Source organism: Tachypleus tridentatus, chromosome 6 (assembly GCF_004210375.1).
Source record: "Tachypleus tridentatus isolate NWPU-2018 chromosome 6, ASM421037v1, whole genome shotgun sequence".
Taxonomy (NCBI): Eukaryota; Metazoa; Arthropoda; class Merostomata; order Xiphosura; family Limulidae; genus Tachypleus; species Tachypleus tridentatus.
In genome coordinates this window covers 141605931-141620395 of record NC_134830.1, presented here as the reverse complement: position 1 = coordinate 141620395, position 14465 = coordinate 141605931, and the positions used below count along the sequence as shown (strand labels likewise).

Sequence of the window (14465 nt, the reverse complement as noted above, 5' to 3'; positions counted from 1 at the left end):
TAGGCCTGACATTAATATCATGATAAGCATGACAATATTTATGTATACTATGTAAAGTGTGCTACCTCCATATAAATACATACAACATTTATGTTTACTTTGTAAAGTGTGCTACTCTACAATATGCGATGAGAGCTGGAAGATTTTCTACTGTCAAAACTGATTAGGTAGTAAAGATCTTAAGTCTTTCCATACAACAGTCATGACCTTTTATAGTGTCAATACATTCAATTAAATTTTGAATGTATCAGTGCATGTCAAGAAGTGTGGGATCAAAATAGATTATACTTTAAATTTTTATACTGTTTAAGCAAAAGAAAACATTTATTTATAACATAGTATTTACTTTTGAGTCACCTATCTCAACTCTGACTTTAATACTATAAATTGTCTTCAATCACACAACGTTCAGTGTCTCATGTGAATTAAAAACATACTATAGATAACTAACTGTGGGGAAGAATATACAACATGAACCTCCCATCTTCTTGGTTTGCTGACAAAATTTGTAAAACCTACTACAGAACCCCTCCCAAGTTTCAAGTACTTCATCTCAACACAGCTAACAGATGCTTACAACTAAAAGAAAGACCAGGTTTTCCTCTACACAAAGAGTATTAGTTTTATTTGTCATAGGCATTCATGGATAGTTAGCTTTGAATTTGTTCAGTTCCTTGCAGCTACAAGAATTTCTTAAACCTATTTATAATTCACTTAGAAGGCTAGCTAAATTACCTTAGTTTTGGGACATTCTATTCTATTGACTAATACAATCTTTGCATTCTAAAATACATAACTGGAAAGTACATTAATTTATATCTTGACAACCACCCAAGTACAAAAATAAAGAGGCCTAGCAAAGTTATGTCTACAAATGCAGAGATCAAACACCTAATGAGATCCTGCTATAAGTTATTGCTTTTCAGGGGGAGATAAGCTATTTCCCCAGTACAAAGTTCTATAATAAAATTATACGAAAACATGAAAAGGTTAACAGGTGAAATTGTTAAAATACATAAGGTAACACTTTCAAGATAATTATGTTTTCAGAGAAAAAGATGTTCATTTTATTTCATATTTTTCAACTTCTCATTTCATTTCACTTCAACAATTTTGCAACAGTTATTATAAAGATAAGAGAAAGTACAACAAAATAAAGTTTTACTGGAAAAAGCTTGTTATTCAATTAAAAACTTCTGGAGATCATGCAAATAAAATATGAGCATTATAAAAAAGTGTTACTCACATGAAAAATCACCTTTCACTCAGACTCTAAACACTTAAATTATTTTTAAAAAAGCTTATTTGTGTAGATTGTGTTACGGTTTTATCTTTAAGGAACGTGAAATTCCAAAATTTATGCTCACTGAGCCTGTTTATTTTTACTGTTTCTCAAAAGGCTAAAAATAACTGTCAACTGAACTAAAACAACTAGAAGTGTCATGTGAAATAATTCATATTATCAAATTATAAAAATACAAGCTTAAAAAAGACGTTTTATAATATCAGTTCACATATCCAGTTAAAAGCAACTCAAAAGGGGTTGTTTAACTCATTGTCACCTGAAACAGTATTGTTTTTTTTCCCCAAGTCATTTATATGGAAGGAAAGCAGAACAGTCATTGTGAAAAAAAAGAAATTTACCTTTGGAATGTTTACTCGAGACCAGAAAAGTTCCAAGTGTTCCCTCATCTTAGAAGGTTTGTACTTTGAGTACAGTATGGCCAATTCTGTGAACATTCCCATGTGAGCCCTCTCCAAACCTGCAGCCATGAAAATCTAAGCTATATTTATATTTCAAACAAATCATACAAGTAAAATATTTGAAACAGTGTACATCTAGCCCCATACACTATTGACAAAACATACCTCTAACACTGATCATACAAAACTTGATATGTACAAGAATGCATTAGTTTTGTAACAAAGCAAACTGCCAAAATTATAATATTTCATCACCAGATTACAATTACAGATACACAAGTGCCACATTTAAAATGTTCAAAAATTATCACACACAAATTGTGAATGAAAGTTAGAAAATCCATTAAATTCTCATTCTATGATACAAATAATCAAGTAAGATATACTCATGTACATATTCAATGATACAAATAATCTAAGTAAGATCTAGTCGTGTATATATGCATCTGAGCATCAGATATCCAGCATTATTTTTAAAATATTACTGAAACAATAATTAGTTTGTACACCACAACTACTGTATACTATACTTCAAAATGGATTTTTCAATCAAACCAAAAACAAAAATAATTATCAGCTGTCTTTATGTTTACATTTAAAACCCCTCAAGAAAAATGAACATCTCCATTAAAACTGTGGACTTACAGAATTACAGAAAGTTAGTAAGATAAACAAGGCATACACAGAACTGTGACATAGAAAAATTACAAACTCTGAGTTATTCTTTCCATTATAATCAAATAGCATGAGTAATAGATGTCAGGAAAGTTAGGTTCAGATAAAGGAGATGTATCTTTGAGAAATGGAGGTTTATTTTGTATAAAATGTTTGATATCTTTCATTACAGAGACCTAGTTACGAAACCAGATATTTCACAAAAAATGGGTTTAATAAGTAAAATGCTGTTGTATTAAGTTAATAATGGCATCACAAACCTAAAGCAGCTTCCAGAAGACTGATCACTTCTTCAAAATGTCCTCTGTCTTGATAATAATTAATGAGGTCTTCCAATTCATCAGCATGGACCACTATGTGAAGCCCACACATCTGGGCTAGTCTGAACTCTTCGTTATTCACACATGCAAAACACACCTGAAACATGAGAGGCAATCATCAACTTAGTTGTATCAAGTGTACATTGTTTTTGTATTGTCTGTAAATTAAACCACATTTCAAAATGAATAACTGTCACAAAACAATTTCGCTTGCAGTATAAATTAAAATATTGCCAATCTTAGAGATAGTGTTTTGTTTGTATTTTTTGTTTTGAATTTTGCACAAAGCTACTCGAGGGCTATCTGTGCTAGCTGTCCCTAATTTGACAGTGTAAGACTAGAGGAAAGGCAGCTAGTCCTCACCACCCACCACCAAATCTTGGGCTACTCTTTTACCAACGAATAGTGAGACTGACCGTCACATTATTATGCCCTCACATCATAAAGGGCTAGCATGTTTGGTGTGATGGGGATTCGAGCCCGCAACCCTCAGATTACAAGTCTAGTGCCTTAACCACCTGGCCACAAGATAATGAATGCAGTTACTTTCTTTTGCGATTTTAGAAAATTCCAATGTACTCTCAAATATTATTTTCTCATTTAAGGAAACTCATAAGCAACTGCTATATTAAAAAGAATGCTTTGAGTCATTTGTAACAGTTATAAAGAAACACAGTTCAACAAGTGTACAAAAAGAAAAATTAACATTACAGTGCAGGTTAAGTTCTTAAAACAAAAAACTACAAATGTACACAACAAACTGAAATATAAACAAGTGATTTCATAAAATAATGCATATTTTCTGTAATACTAGAATTACCTTAACTTTAATGATTAAATTATTTTGAATTACAAACCACAAAAACTTCATTCACAACTAGAACTCCTGATCTACAAGTTATTCAGATTTCAACTGAAACAACAAATATTTAAACTACGAGTTGCTGACCACTGACTTTTGGAATACACACTTCATTATACAAATGGTCAAATGCTTAAGAAAAATATTAAAGGTAAAGTCTGAAAAATATATATAATGACTACCTCTGAGGAGGTATTTGGGATTTCATTTACCTATTACAGAATCATTCCTACATTTGATGAAAATGTACTGAAGAAATAAACAACTGCTTACGAAATATTGAAAACTTTTAATTTTCTATTTCTAATTTCATTTTGGGAGTTTATCCTTTAGTCAGCTGATAAGGTGTTACCTCTTTCCAAGTACGTGTAGAATTTGCTTTACGAGCACTGTCGACAGCACCCTGGAATTCCTTTAAGTGAACCAATGTAATGGCTAGCCTAGCAAAGTTTGACACATTATTGTAGAGTAACTTGGCAGGTTCATAGAGACCATTGTCAAAACATCGGTCTCCAATCTGAAAACAGAAACTCAAGATGCATTTACAGATTTCTTAAATCAACTACGTTATACAAACACTTAGAAGCAAAGAAAACTAATTAAAATAACCTATTAATATCATTAAACTTTTATCTAATGATTTTGGTCCAAACTAGTTTAGGGTTGGATAGTATGATGTGAGCTAAAACTCTTTACAAAAGGATGGTCAGTTTGTATAGTAACCATATAGGAATTCAAACTTGTGACCCTCAGACTGCAAGTTCAACACCCTAAACCATCAGACCATTCCAGGCCCAAAATATTACATTAATAATACAATAAAACTACTAACTTATATTGAATCTTTATTAAAATTTAGCTAAATTTTAATGCTCTTTGTAGCAATGAACAAGCTTCTCTCATCAATCAGCTAACTTGAAAACATTTACAGGCTAATAACAATACGTTATAATTATTTTGTGCAAGGTTTCCCTGACTGAGAGGACAAAAGTGTTTAAGTGTCATCATAATACATAAACAAGATTAGTTAATTAAAGAAAATTGCATTTGAAACATTAAAAAGCAAACTTAAAAAAACTGAATTCATAAATCATATCTTTTAAATAAAAGTAAGTTATTCAGTATCAACATATTTATTGAGAAGAAAGACTTCAGTCAGGACACAATGTTGATCGAATCATTGTGCTGAGAAAATATGGGATCTCCTACCTCAACCCTTAAACTATGAGAATGTTCTAGGTAGAAGTATCAATTGATGATGGCTGCTGTTTAAGGGGTAAACATGTGTACAGTAATGGAAACCAAAGTGTGCATTCATGACCTTTTACAAGAGTGCCATTCAATATGACATTATGCCAGTTATCAACTAGTTGTTTTAAACTACACTGTCCATTTATCAACAGTGTGATAATAGAGGGTAAATACCAAATGCATGTGGATACAGAAGAAAAACATACTAGTTTTGAAGGTTCTAGAAGCTATGTAAGTTCAATCTGGAAAGTATACAATGGACTTGCACATTTTTATTCTTCACATGAACACCACCTTAAACCCCGACTTCAGAAACTCACAGGAACATCTTGTGTAAATACACTTTTTAACAAACTTGTACATTTCACTAAAAACTTGTTACATTTCACATAGGTACCCTGTAGTAAATTTAGGGGTCAATCCATCAGACAATTATAGCATCATCAACTAAGGACACAAGTTTAATAAAATGATACATCTATGCTACTTATAATTATATAAATGATGGTCCCTTTGTGGTTTTGTTTAGCCATAAATAAATTACAATAAAATATTATGCTCTTAGCTATACTGGACAACAAAAAGTAACACCAAAAACGTTTACACCAAATTAGATTTTTGTCACTGAATTTTCTATATTGTATTTAGAAAATCTCCTGCTCAAATATAAACAAAAAAACTGATTTTGTTGGACATTATGTTAAATACAGCATCAATTAAAATTACCTTCTGGATATCTGCATGATTTGGCCCTGAAATAAATTCCTCTAAGTCTGAAAGACGGTTTGTTTTGGCATAGGCATAGATTAATTCTGACTCTACGTAAGACTCTCTTGCTTTTTTTCTAGCCATCTGAAGAAATCTAACCAAGTCTTCCCAGTTTTCTAAAAAAAAATTCAAAAATTCAAAAATTTTAATTTTCCCAAAACATCCTTTTTGAAAATAATGGAAACTTTAATATTACTTACTAAAGACAAATTCTAACAACACAACTTTTATATTTTTAATTCTTCCAATTACAATAGTTACATTACTGAAAGTTTTGGTGCATGCATGTTTGACGTAATTTTAAATTTTATGCAATTACTTTAAACATTCCATCAGTTTCAAGAGCATTTATTACTGTTTTGAAGTATGTTTATTATGATACAAGCAAAACAACCCTGCCTTCCTTCTTTTTTGGTAAAATTAAAGAACTATCTGGTTATTTCAGTAAATACTACCTACTGGTACATTGTTCTTTCAAAGTGTTAACACAATCTCCGAGTATCACGGCTTACAGACTTTACAAAAGGTTCAGGACTCTGGATCCTGCTACATGTGATTAAAACTTTCATTTTCCTGGTATTTTTGTTCAAAAAATGTGCCTGCAGTGGACAAGTCTTATGTCTTGGAAGTCACAACATTTGTAACAGTTTACATGAAGTATATACAAACCTGATTATGATAACCTTTTTTTTTTGTTCAATTTCTTCACATTAAGCCAATAATTTTATGGATTATATATATTATTATATTTGAAACTGTAATTTAAGCACTTTTGAATTATGGTGACTAAACATTTCTGCAACATTCCCAGTAATGAAATGGGCTCATTTCCAACAACTTTACAAAATTTCAAAACCTGTGCAAATTCTGAGCAATGACATTAATGGTTACTGAATTTCATTCTCAAATTGTTCTATTATACCAACTGAAAAGTCCTGAAAAATCTTATACATAAAGGGTTAAAAACAGACATATATCCTACTTGGATTACACCATATTCTGTTCACATAGAGAATATATATCACGTGGTTAAATTTTCTTCATATCTTAATGTATCTAAGTGCTGAGATTCTTCAGTACAAGAACAGAAAGATTTGGAAGTGTACTACCTGTCTTGTGAGCAGTTTGGACAACATCCATATAGGACGACGGATCTCCGGCTTTGATGAAAGAATCGATGGCCTCCTTCACAAGTCCTTGATCTAACTGTGCTTTTGCCAGTTGACTCCAAACTGCAGGCTCGTTGCATCGTTCAGCAAATTCATAAGCTCTGTCAAGGTTTTGGATGTGCTCAATAAGTACCTGGAATATGACATACAAAAACAGCAGAGTTTCTCAAAATATACTTATTTACAACAATGCTCTCCAACAACATTAACATAGTTATGAATAAATTTTCAGGTAAGGAAAGATTTAAAAAAAAAATCCAGGCTTATATCTCTTAATATTTTATTTCTTAAGCAAAATCTACTCAGTTAAACAGAATTGATTTAATCATCGAAGCTTACAAAATAAGGTGCCAAGATTAAACTATAATCTTTTGGTTTCTCTTCCAGTAATAAATAAATATTTAAAATTGTCCATACCTGTACAGCAGAAATGTTGACATCAAATTTCCTGAATATGGCAAAAGCCTCTTCAAACAGTTCACTTCCAATAGCAATATTTGCAATATCAGGAGCATCATAATTGTCGAGACGATTGATGTACTCCATGACACGAGTTCGATCGGCTTTGATAGCTGTCAGTATCAGAAGATTTTGTAGGTTTCTGAAAAATAAACAGAAGTGAAAAACGAAACATACTATAAATACCTCTTTGGTTAATTCATGTCTTTCTGTTTGTTTTTTGAATTTCATGCAAAGCTACACGAGGGCTATCTGTTCTAGCCATCCCTAATTTAGCAGTGTAAGACTAAATGGAAGGAAGGTAGTCATCACCACCAACCGTCAGCTCTTAGGCTACTCTTACCATCAAATAATAGGATTGACCATCATATTATAATGCCCCCACAGCTGAAAGGGGGAGGAAGCATGTTTGGTGCGATGGGATTTCAAACCCACGACCCTCAGATGAGTCGAACACCTTAACCACCTGGCCATGCCAGAACATATTTAAGTGTGTAACACTATTAAGACATGGGCATCAGCACATAATACTGTTCTGTAAAGATAATACAAAAAATATTTGATAAAATTAGAAAACTCAAATTACTTTCACTTATCTCTTGTGTAAATTATAAATTCTGGCAGTTAGTTCAGTACAACTAGTATATTTAAACTAGCTTTTCAGTTTTAAACCAAAACTCCTGGTGTCGGTTTTGTTTCATGAAAATTATACTTAACTGATGCAAGCTAGCTTTCAAACTACATTTCAAACCATGGTTTCCTTTATACTCTGGTGGTACAAACTACAACATAAAGCAAATTTGTTAATACCTATTAAGGACTTGCACACAGAAATAATCCAAATGAAAGATTTTTAGATATGGTTTATAATTGGAAATTGATGTTATTCTAGTTACTTTTTTGTGCTTATTTTTAAGACCACTTATTTTTTATTTACTGATAGATTTACAACCAAAATTGTAATATGAAACACTTAGTTCACTTTCTTTATCAACTAGTTTTTTGTTTTTTTTTAACACATGCAAAGCTCTCCTAACATACCTGTGGTCGCTGAATGCAGAGTTTTCTAAAACAATCTTTTCCAACAGTTCAATGAGTTCATTTGGCAAGTCTGCTGTCATGAATGCTTTTACAGTGACAGAAATGTCCTCAGGATCCTGGGTTTCAGATAAGGCAGTTTGTACAACTTGGTCAATAAGTTGGCGACGAAATGGGTTGGTGTCATTGAGAACTTCAGCCCACAGCTCCTGGTCTTTACGTCTCACTAAGTAACGAGCTTCGCTCTTGAACAAGGAATTCTCGTTGCATACTTTGATGAGCTCACGGTCACACTCTCCTCGTTCGTATGCCATGCAAGCCAGATGTGGATCTCGTTTTTCACAGTATTTACCGACAACACGGCTATCGTAGTATTGATTCTCTCTGGGAGATTAAAAAATACAAGAATGCATCAGTACAGCACACGACTATTTTTAAAGAATAACTTTTATATATTACAAGTTACATTATTTTTTATAATCTGAAGAAAATATTTTTAAAGACAAAAAAAAACTGAACTGATTCAGAGGTTATTATACTCTTCTGTTTGTAATTATATAAAACTAGAGAAGATCTCCAAGCATTGGGACCTGACAGTATTTATTAAATTCTAATGTCAGGTAGTTAGTATAATTTAGTCAACTTAGTCACTATTCATGAAAGTCTAGTTTTATCGGAAAATTCGAACTCACCTTAAGAATCTTTCAGGATTGTTGTTCGAGTCAATATAAATTTTAGCCATGGCATTATGAGTTGCAGGTTCGACAATACCCTCGTGTATTCTCATTTCCAGCCAAGACAACAACAGTTTGAGTCGATTCCGTTTCTCTACTTCTTCTACCAGTTCATCAGTGGAGAACTGGCCTTTTACATTCATGATGAGCGACTTAATGACATCTTCTGAACAGTCAACATCTAACAATCCTCCTACAACTACAGGGAGTCTAGAAGGGTTGACCTAGTAAAGTCAAGGTAAATCCATGAGAGGAAACAATTTTATTAGGTCAAAAATTTATTTATTTATTATATTTAGATAAAAAGTAATATAACCCAATCCTAGAAATTAACCAAATTGAAAAGCTAAATGTTTTTTGTTTATTAAATTGTAACTTGTAAAGACCACAAACCTCAAATTACTTTGAATGTTTTAAAACTGGCATCAGAATACAATTTTCTCAAAACTAAAAATTACATATTTCAAAGTCTAGTGAACTGAAAACATCAAGGTCTTACTAGTGTACTCTAAAAGTCTAGATAAGTGAGTAAGGGTCAAGGTAACTAGAGTTAAGTATGTAATTTTTAGTTATGAAATGCAATAAACATTAATTACAAAAAAGGTTAAACAAATGTGTTAATGTAATTTAAACTGCTACAATATCACTCCGTATGGGAGAGAAAACTCTCAATTTTTCAATCTTGAAATTTAGTAACACCTAAATGTTAACTTTTGTAATGTTGAAAGAAGCTACAATATATTGAAGAGCTCTTATGATACCATTCAAAACTTCAAAATTAGTTAAAACTTCAGCTAGTTAAAAATACAACAACAACATTAAAAACAAGCCTAAACTGTCTTGAACCTATTTGAAAGAAATGCATTTCTTCTACATGGTTAGGCATGCCTACAAATTTGTAATGAAATTAATTTTGACTAAAGAGAATAAATGTCTTAAAAAAACAACTCAATAATAATTAATTTTGCAAACTTGGAACATTACATAAAAGCTGTGAAAGTGTTATGCATTGCACAGGAACATGACTTAAGGTGGTACTAAAATGATCAACAACAAAAGTACCTTGGCAACATAAATTTCAATGTACTTCTGGAGGTTGTTGCGATACAGGTATAACACTAGATCATGCACAAAGTCAAAGCGATCACAGACAATGATCAGTGGCAACTGGTCGGTAAGTTTGGCTTCCTTTAAGAAGTTTTTCACACGATCTGGATTGTAACAGTTACTTTCTCTACAAATTCTTTCCACCTCTTTGATCTGTCCAGTTTTACATGCTGCCTGAAATATTTCAAAATACATAATTTCAACTTATTTGAGAGATAACTTATTAAACAAATTTGTTAAAAATATATCATATAAAGTAAGATGTCTCCTACACAAGAAATTAGTAGTATGTAGAGTTCAAAGGTTAAAGGTTGAATGAGATTGTGTGTGCAAGAATATATGTGTTTGTGTGTGGACACACACACACACAATGTTTGAATAAAGCTTTATTTCAAAAGCATGCTTATTTGCTTACCATAAATTATAATCACACTGTTATTACCACAGCCTTTTGTGAAACTTTTCTAAAAATATGTGAAATAAATATGAGACCTGGTTAAGTACAATATGTGAAACTTCAACATCCTTCTCACACACCACCTCCTCACACAATTGTTTCTTAACCTTTTTAGTAGAAGATACACTCTGAAAATTTCCGATTGGTGATTTACTTGGATATACTGACCTGTATATATTTAAAGTGAACTTCTGGATCTTGGCTAAAGTTTACAATTGATCCAAGGAAGTAGAAGAGACCTACACATAATAACAAAACATTACACTTTAGAGACGTACAAAACACAACATTAAGCAATGAAATTCAACCCAGAAACAAAGACTTGTGTTAAGACTAGCCAGTAGCAGTTCATATAAAGATAATAAACTACTACAGTGAAAGTGGCAAAGCAGTATCAATTAACAGATCAGATAGAATGAGCAATGAGAAGGATTGTTGGAGGTCTAATAGCACTCAACAGTTCGGCCATAGAAACATGCCGGTTAATTATTAACTTAATCTTTTAAAATGTTTCTAAACAATTTATGCACCACATATCAATGTCCCCAAGTCTTTGTGGTTAAAAATCATACAAGTCACATAAAAAGTACCAATAAAATACAATTACCTTCAATAATAACAGTTGGAGTCCCCTCTGTATTTTACACTAAAAAACAAAAAACGATTTTATCCTACTTTTGTTTTTGGTAATTTTGTTACACTAAGCAATGCAACAGGCAAATATATAAAACTAACCAATAATGAAGACTATAGAAACTGTTGGTTGAGTATTAACGGAATCTTTGTGTCACGATGTTTATAACATATCAGAAAGAGCACACACTCGTTTTGTAACCTATCTCAACCATGAGCCGCGACCAAATAGTCTCGTCAAAAAAAATCTAAACTGATTTTGAAGTAGAAGGATTAAGAGTTGGTGTTACTTAACAAAAGACCTGGAAGTATCTTTAACCTTTGTTTTAATGTAGTGGTGTTGCTGAAGTATCTGGTTGATGGAGAGTTTTAAATCTGTGATAACATTATTGGTGAATGAATAGTACAAGTAGATGACAAAATATCTGTTACATAATCTAGTAGGGGAAGATGAGAAGTAGCACAAATAACACTTTTTTATTAAATAAAAAAGCATAATTAGAGTGACCGGGTTTTAGAAAGTATGAAAAATAAATATACAACTACAGATTACTGTATCCACACAACAGTGAACTCAAAAAGTACAAAAACAAAACATGTTATCTGTTACACCCTGGGTTAAAACTTCTTTAACCCTTTAGCTGCTTTGTTTTGTGTAAATCCAAATAGACATTTACACTCAGTGGCTGCAATATTCAGATTTACCCCACAGTTACCAAAAACCATTCATTGCAACATGCGGTATTATCCCCCTTGAAACGATCATCAAACCTGTGTGTGCTGCCATCTGTGTTCTATGTTGTGAAACCTTGATGTTCACATGCCTCATTACAAAAGTGAAATGTAAAATGAAAAGTATTTCAGAAGTAAATTATCACTACTTCATACCATAATGTAAAGTAAAACATAAATAGCAACTATAAACCTTCATAGCTCTTGAATGATTCAAAAAGATCAATTAGGGCAGTGGTGGACAGCTGCTCATGGTACTTAGTCGCTACTTGTACAGAAATTTGCAGGTTCTGTCGAATGTTATGAGTAAGCATGGCCTTCAGACATTCAAGAGAGTCTTCAACAGACAGTGAGCCAAAGTAATTCACCAGCCACTATATTAAATATAAAAGAACAATACAGTACATCTTAAAATATAATCCAAAAGACAATACATGGAAAATAAAAATAAATTTACAGTCATGAGCGATTTATAATTACATACTAGCCTTCAAATATCATTGAATACAATCTTGTCTCTTCAGTCATACACCAGTACATCCAAAATTATTAGAGAGACTGGTTCAGGTGCTTGAAACCTTATTGTCCTGAACCAAAAACACATTTAATTTATGCAAGTAATAAAAAAATAAATAACACAGCCCCAGATAAGCCTAAATAGTTCACTAATAACAGCAAAATATGTAAAATATGAAAAGTTAGCATACATCCTTGTATTTATTCCCATTTTATTTTCACTTTCTCAATTTGAGAAAACTGACATCTTTCACCCACTTAAAAATAATGATCAAGTTATTTTGCAGTTGTATAATGTCTATATTTTAACACACACACACACACACACACACTAACTCTTTAACGTAACTCCATTACAGCTTTGAAATTAATGAAAGTAAAATGGTTTCAAAATCAAGAACTTATATCAAATTATTTTTTCTGATTTAATTTTCTAAAATTAACATTCCTTTTCTCTTCAATAATCTAAAATGTCAGAAGACAAGATAACTAATTTATTTTGAATCATCAAAGTTTCAAACAAATTGTAGTTTACATAAAAACTTGTGTACTTCTCATCAAGGAGAAATTTTAATTTTAAAACCTTTTTATAATGCCTAACTGACTGCTTCAATAACAGCTTGAAACATTTTCACAATACCTAACTTAATGTCTTAATAGTTTTGTTTTTATACTCACCTCAGGATTAAGCAGGTGTGTGTGAACAATAGCTCGTTTGATGTCATAAAGGTCTGTATAGTGTTCCAGGGCCTATTTATTACAAATTATAATTAATGACTGATTTAAATTGGAAAAAAAATCAATTTTACACAAATATTGCAGCCTACATTGCTGATAGGATTGATTCCTCTTTTCTATAAACAAAATACTCAACAAGTGAAAGCAAAGCAATGTTAACTATTGCTCACAAAAATAGTGGTGTATCCTCACTGCTATGTAGGTCTTACTTCTTCAGAAGTCTCTCTGATAAGGATACATTTCATAACTTTCATTTTGAACTTTACATCCTAGTTTTCTCTCTCTCTGCATTAAGTGTGTATTGTTTTTTCTTTCAGCTTGTTTCAAATGAAATCAAACAATATATCAAATAATAGAAGAAATAGTTATGAAGTAAAAAATAAATTATTTAAAAAAATAAGTAAATCAGTAACTAAAATTCCATCTTTTGCTTTCTAATTTTAACAGCAACAGGTTAATGTTCCTACAATGGAGTAACTATTTCAAAAACAAGAGAACAAAAAACATGGTGACCTTGTAACTATTTACAAGGTCAGCATCAAGCAATATCACTGAAAAAAATAATGTAGGAACCATAAAAAAGGTAATCAAAATATATTACTTTACATGCAACTTTTACATTTCTATATCATACTATTATTTATACAGTTGTAATATGAACAGATACAAATTGTTTTATTGAATTCACAGAACTATAGTAAATCTGGTTGTAAGAAATTTAATAAAAACCAACAAACCCTTTGTAAAAGTCCAGCTTTTTCACACAGCTGAGCAACATGTGCACGATCATAATGGGTAAACATCTGATTACCAAGAATAGCATCAGCAACCTAAAAAAAGAAAAAAAGTGTAATTTTCATTTTCAAATAACATCCTGATAAAAAGTATATCTTAATGTGTTAAAATACAGATAGTCAACCTAGTACAATCTCATTGTCCTGTAACTTACCACTGTAATACATGAAAATTAATAAAGTCAAACTTACTTGTGGAGCAGTCATAAGGTTCATTTCCAGCAGTCTAGTTTGCAAGGGTCCTTCAGAAGGTCGGTTATTTTTCAAAGCGTCCAGAAGGAATGAAGTACACTGTTGCACCAAGTTGAATTCCATGAACACGTCTACAATCTGGGATTTTACAAAAACCTCAGAATTAAAAACAAACTTCCCAATAATGACAAAAAGATTTTGTACAATTTCAAATTTCCAACACATTAGAAGTTTCTTTTTAAAAATGGCCAAAAGGGAAAAAACAGTTTGATATATATACGAAAAAGTAGGTTTCTAAATTAAAAGTTGTCAGTGG

At 31.6% G+C, this 14465-nt stretch overlaps 1 protein-coding gene across 1 annotated transcript in view; it reads right to left on the bottom strand.

Annotated features, from left to right (window-relative positions):
- Window positions 1-14465, bottom strand: part of LOC143253876 (clathrin heavy chain 1-like) — a 47460-nt gene that overhangs the window by 10546 nt on the left and 22449 nt on the right. The window contains 14 exon segments of the mRNA XM_076508382.1: window positions 1645-1763; window positions 2640-2796; window positions 3914-4078; window positions 5539-5696; window positions 6690-6882; window positions 7167-7350; window positions 8250-8630; window positions 8939-9204; window positions 10043-10261; window positions 10713-10783; window positions 12103-12283; window positions 13104-13175; window positions 13901-13993; window positions 14150-14287. Coding sequence (XP_076364497.1) covers window positions 1645-1763; window positions 2640-2796; window positions 3914-4078; window positions 5539-5696; window positions 6690-6882; window positions 7167-7350; window positions 8250-8630; window positions 8939-9204; window positions 10043-10261; window positions 10713-10783; window positions 12103-12283; window positions 13104-13175; window positions 13901-13993; window positions 14150-14287 — 2397 coding nt within the window.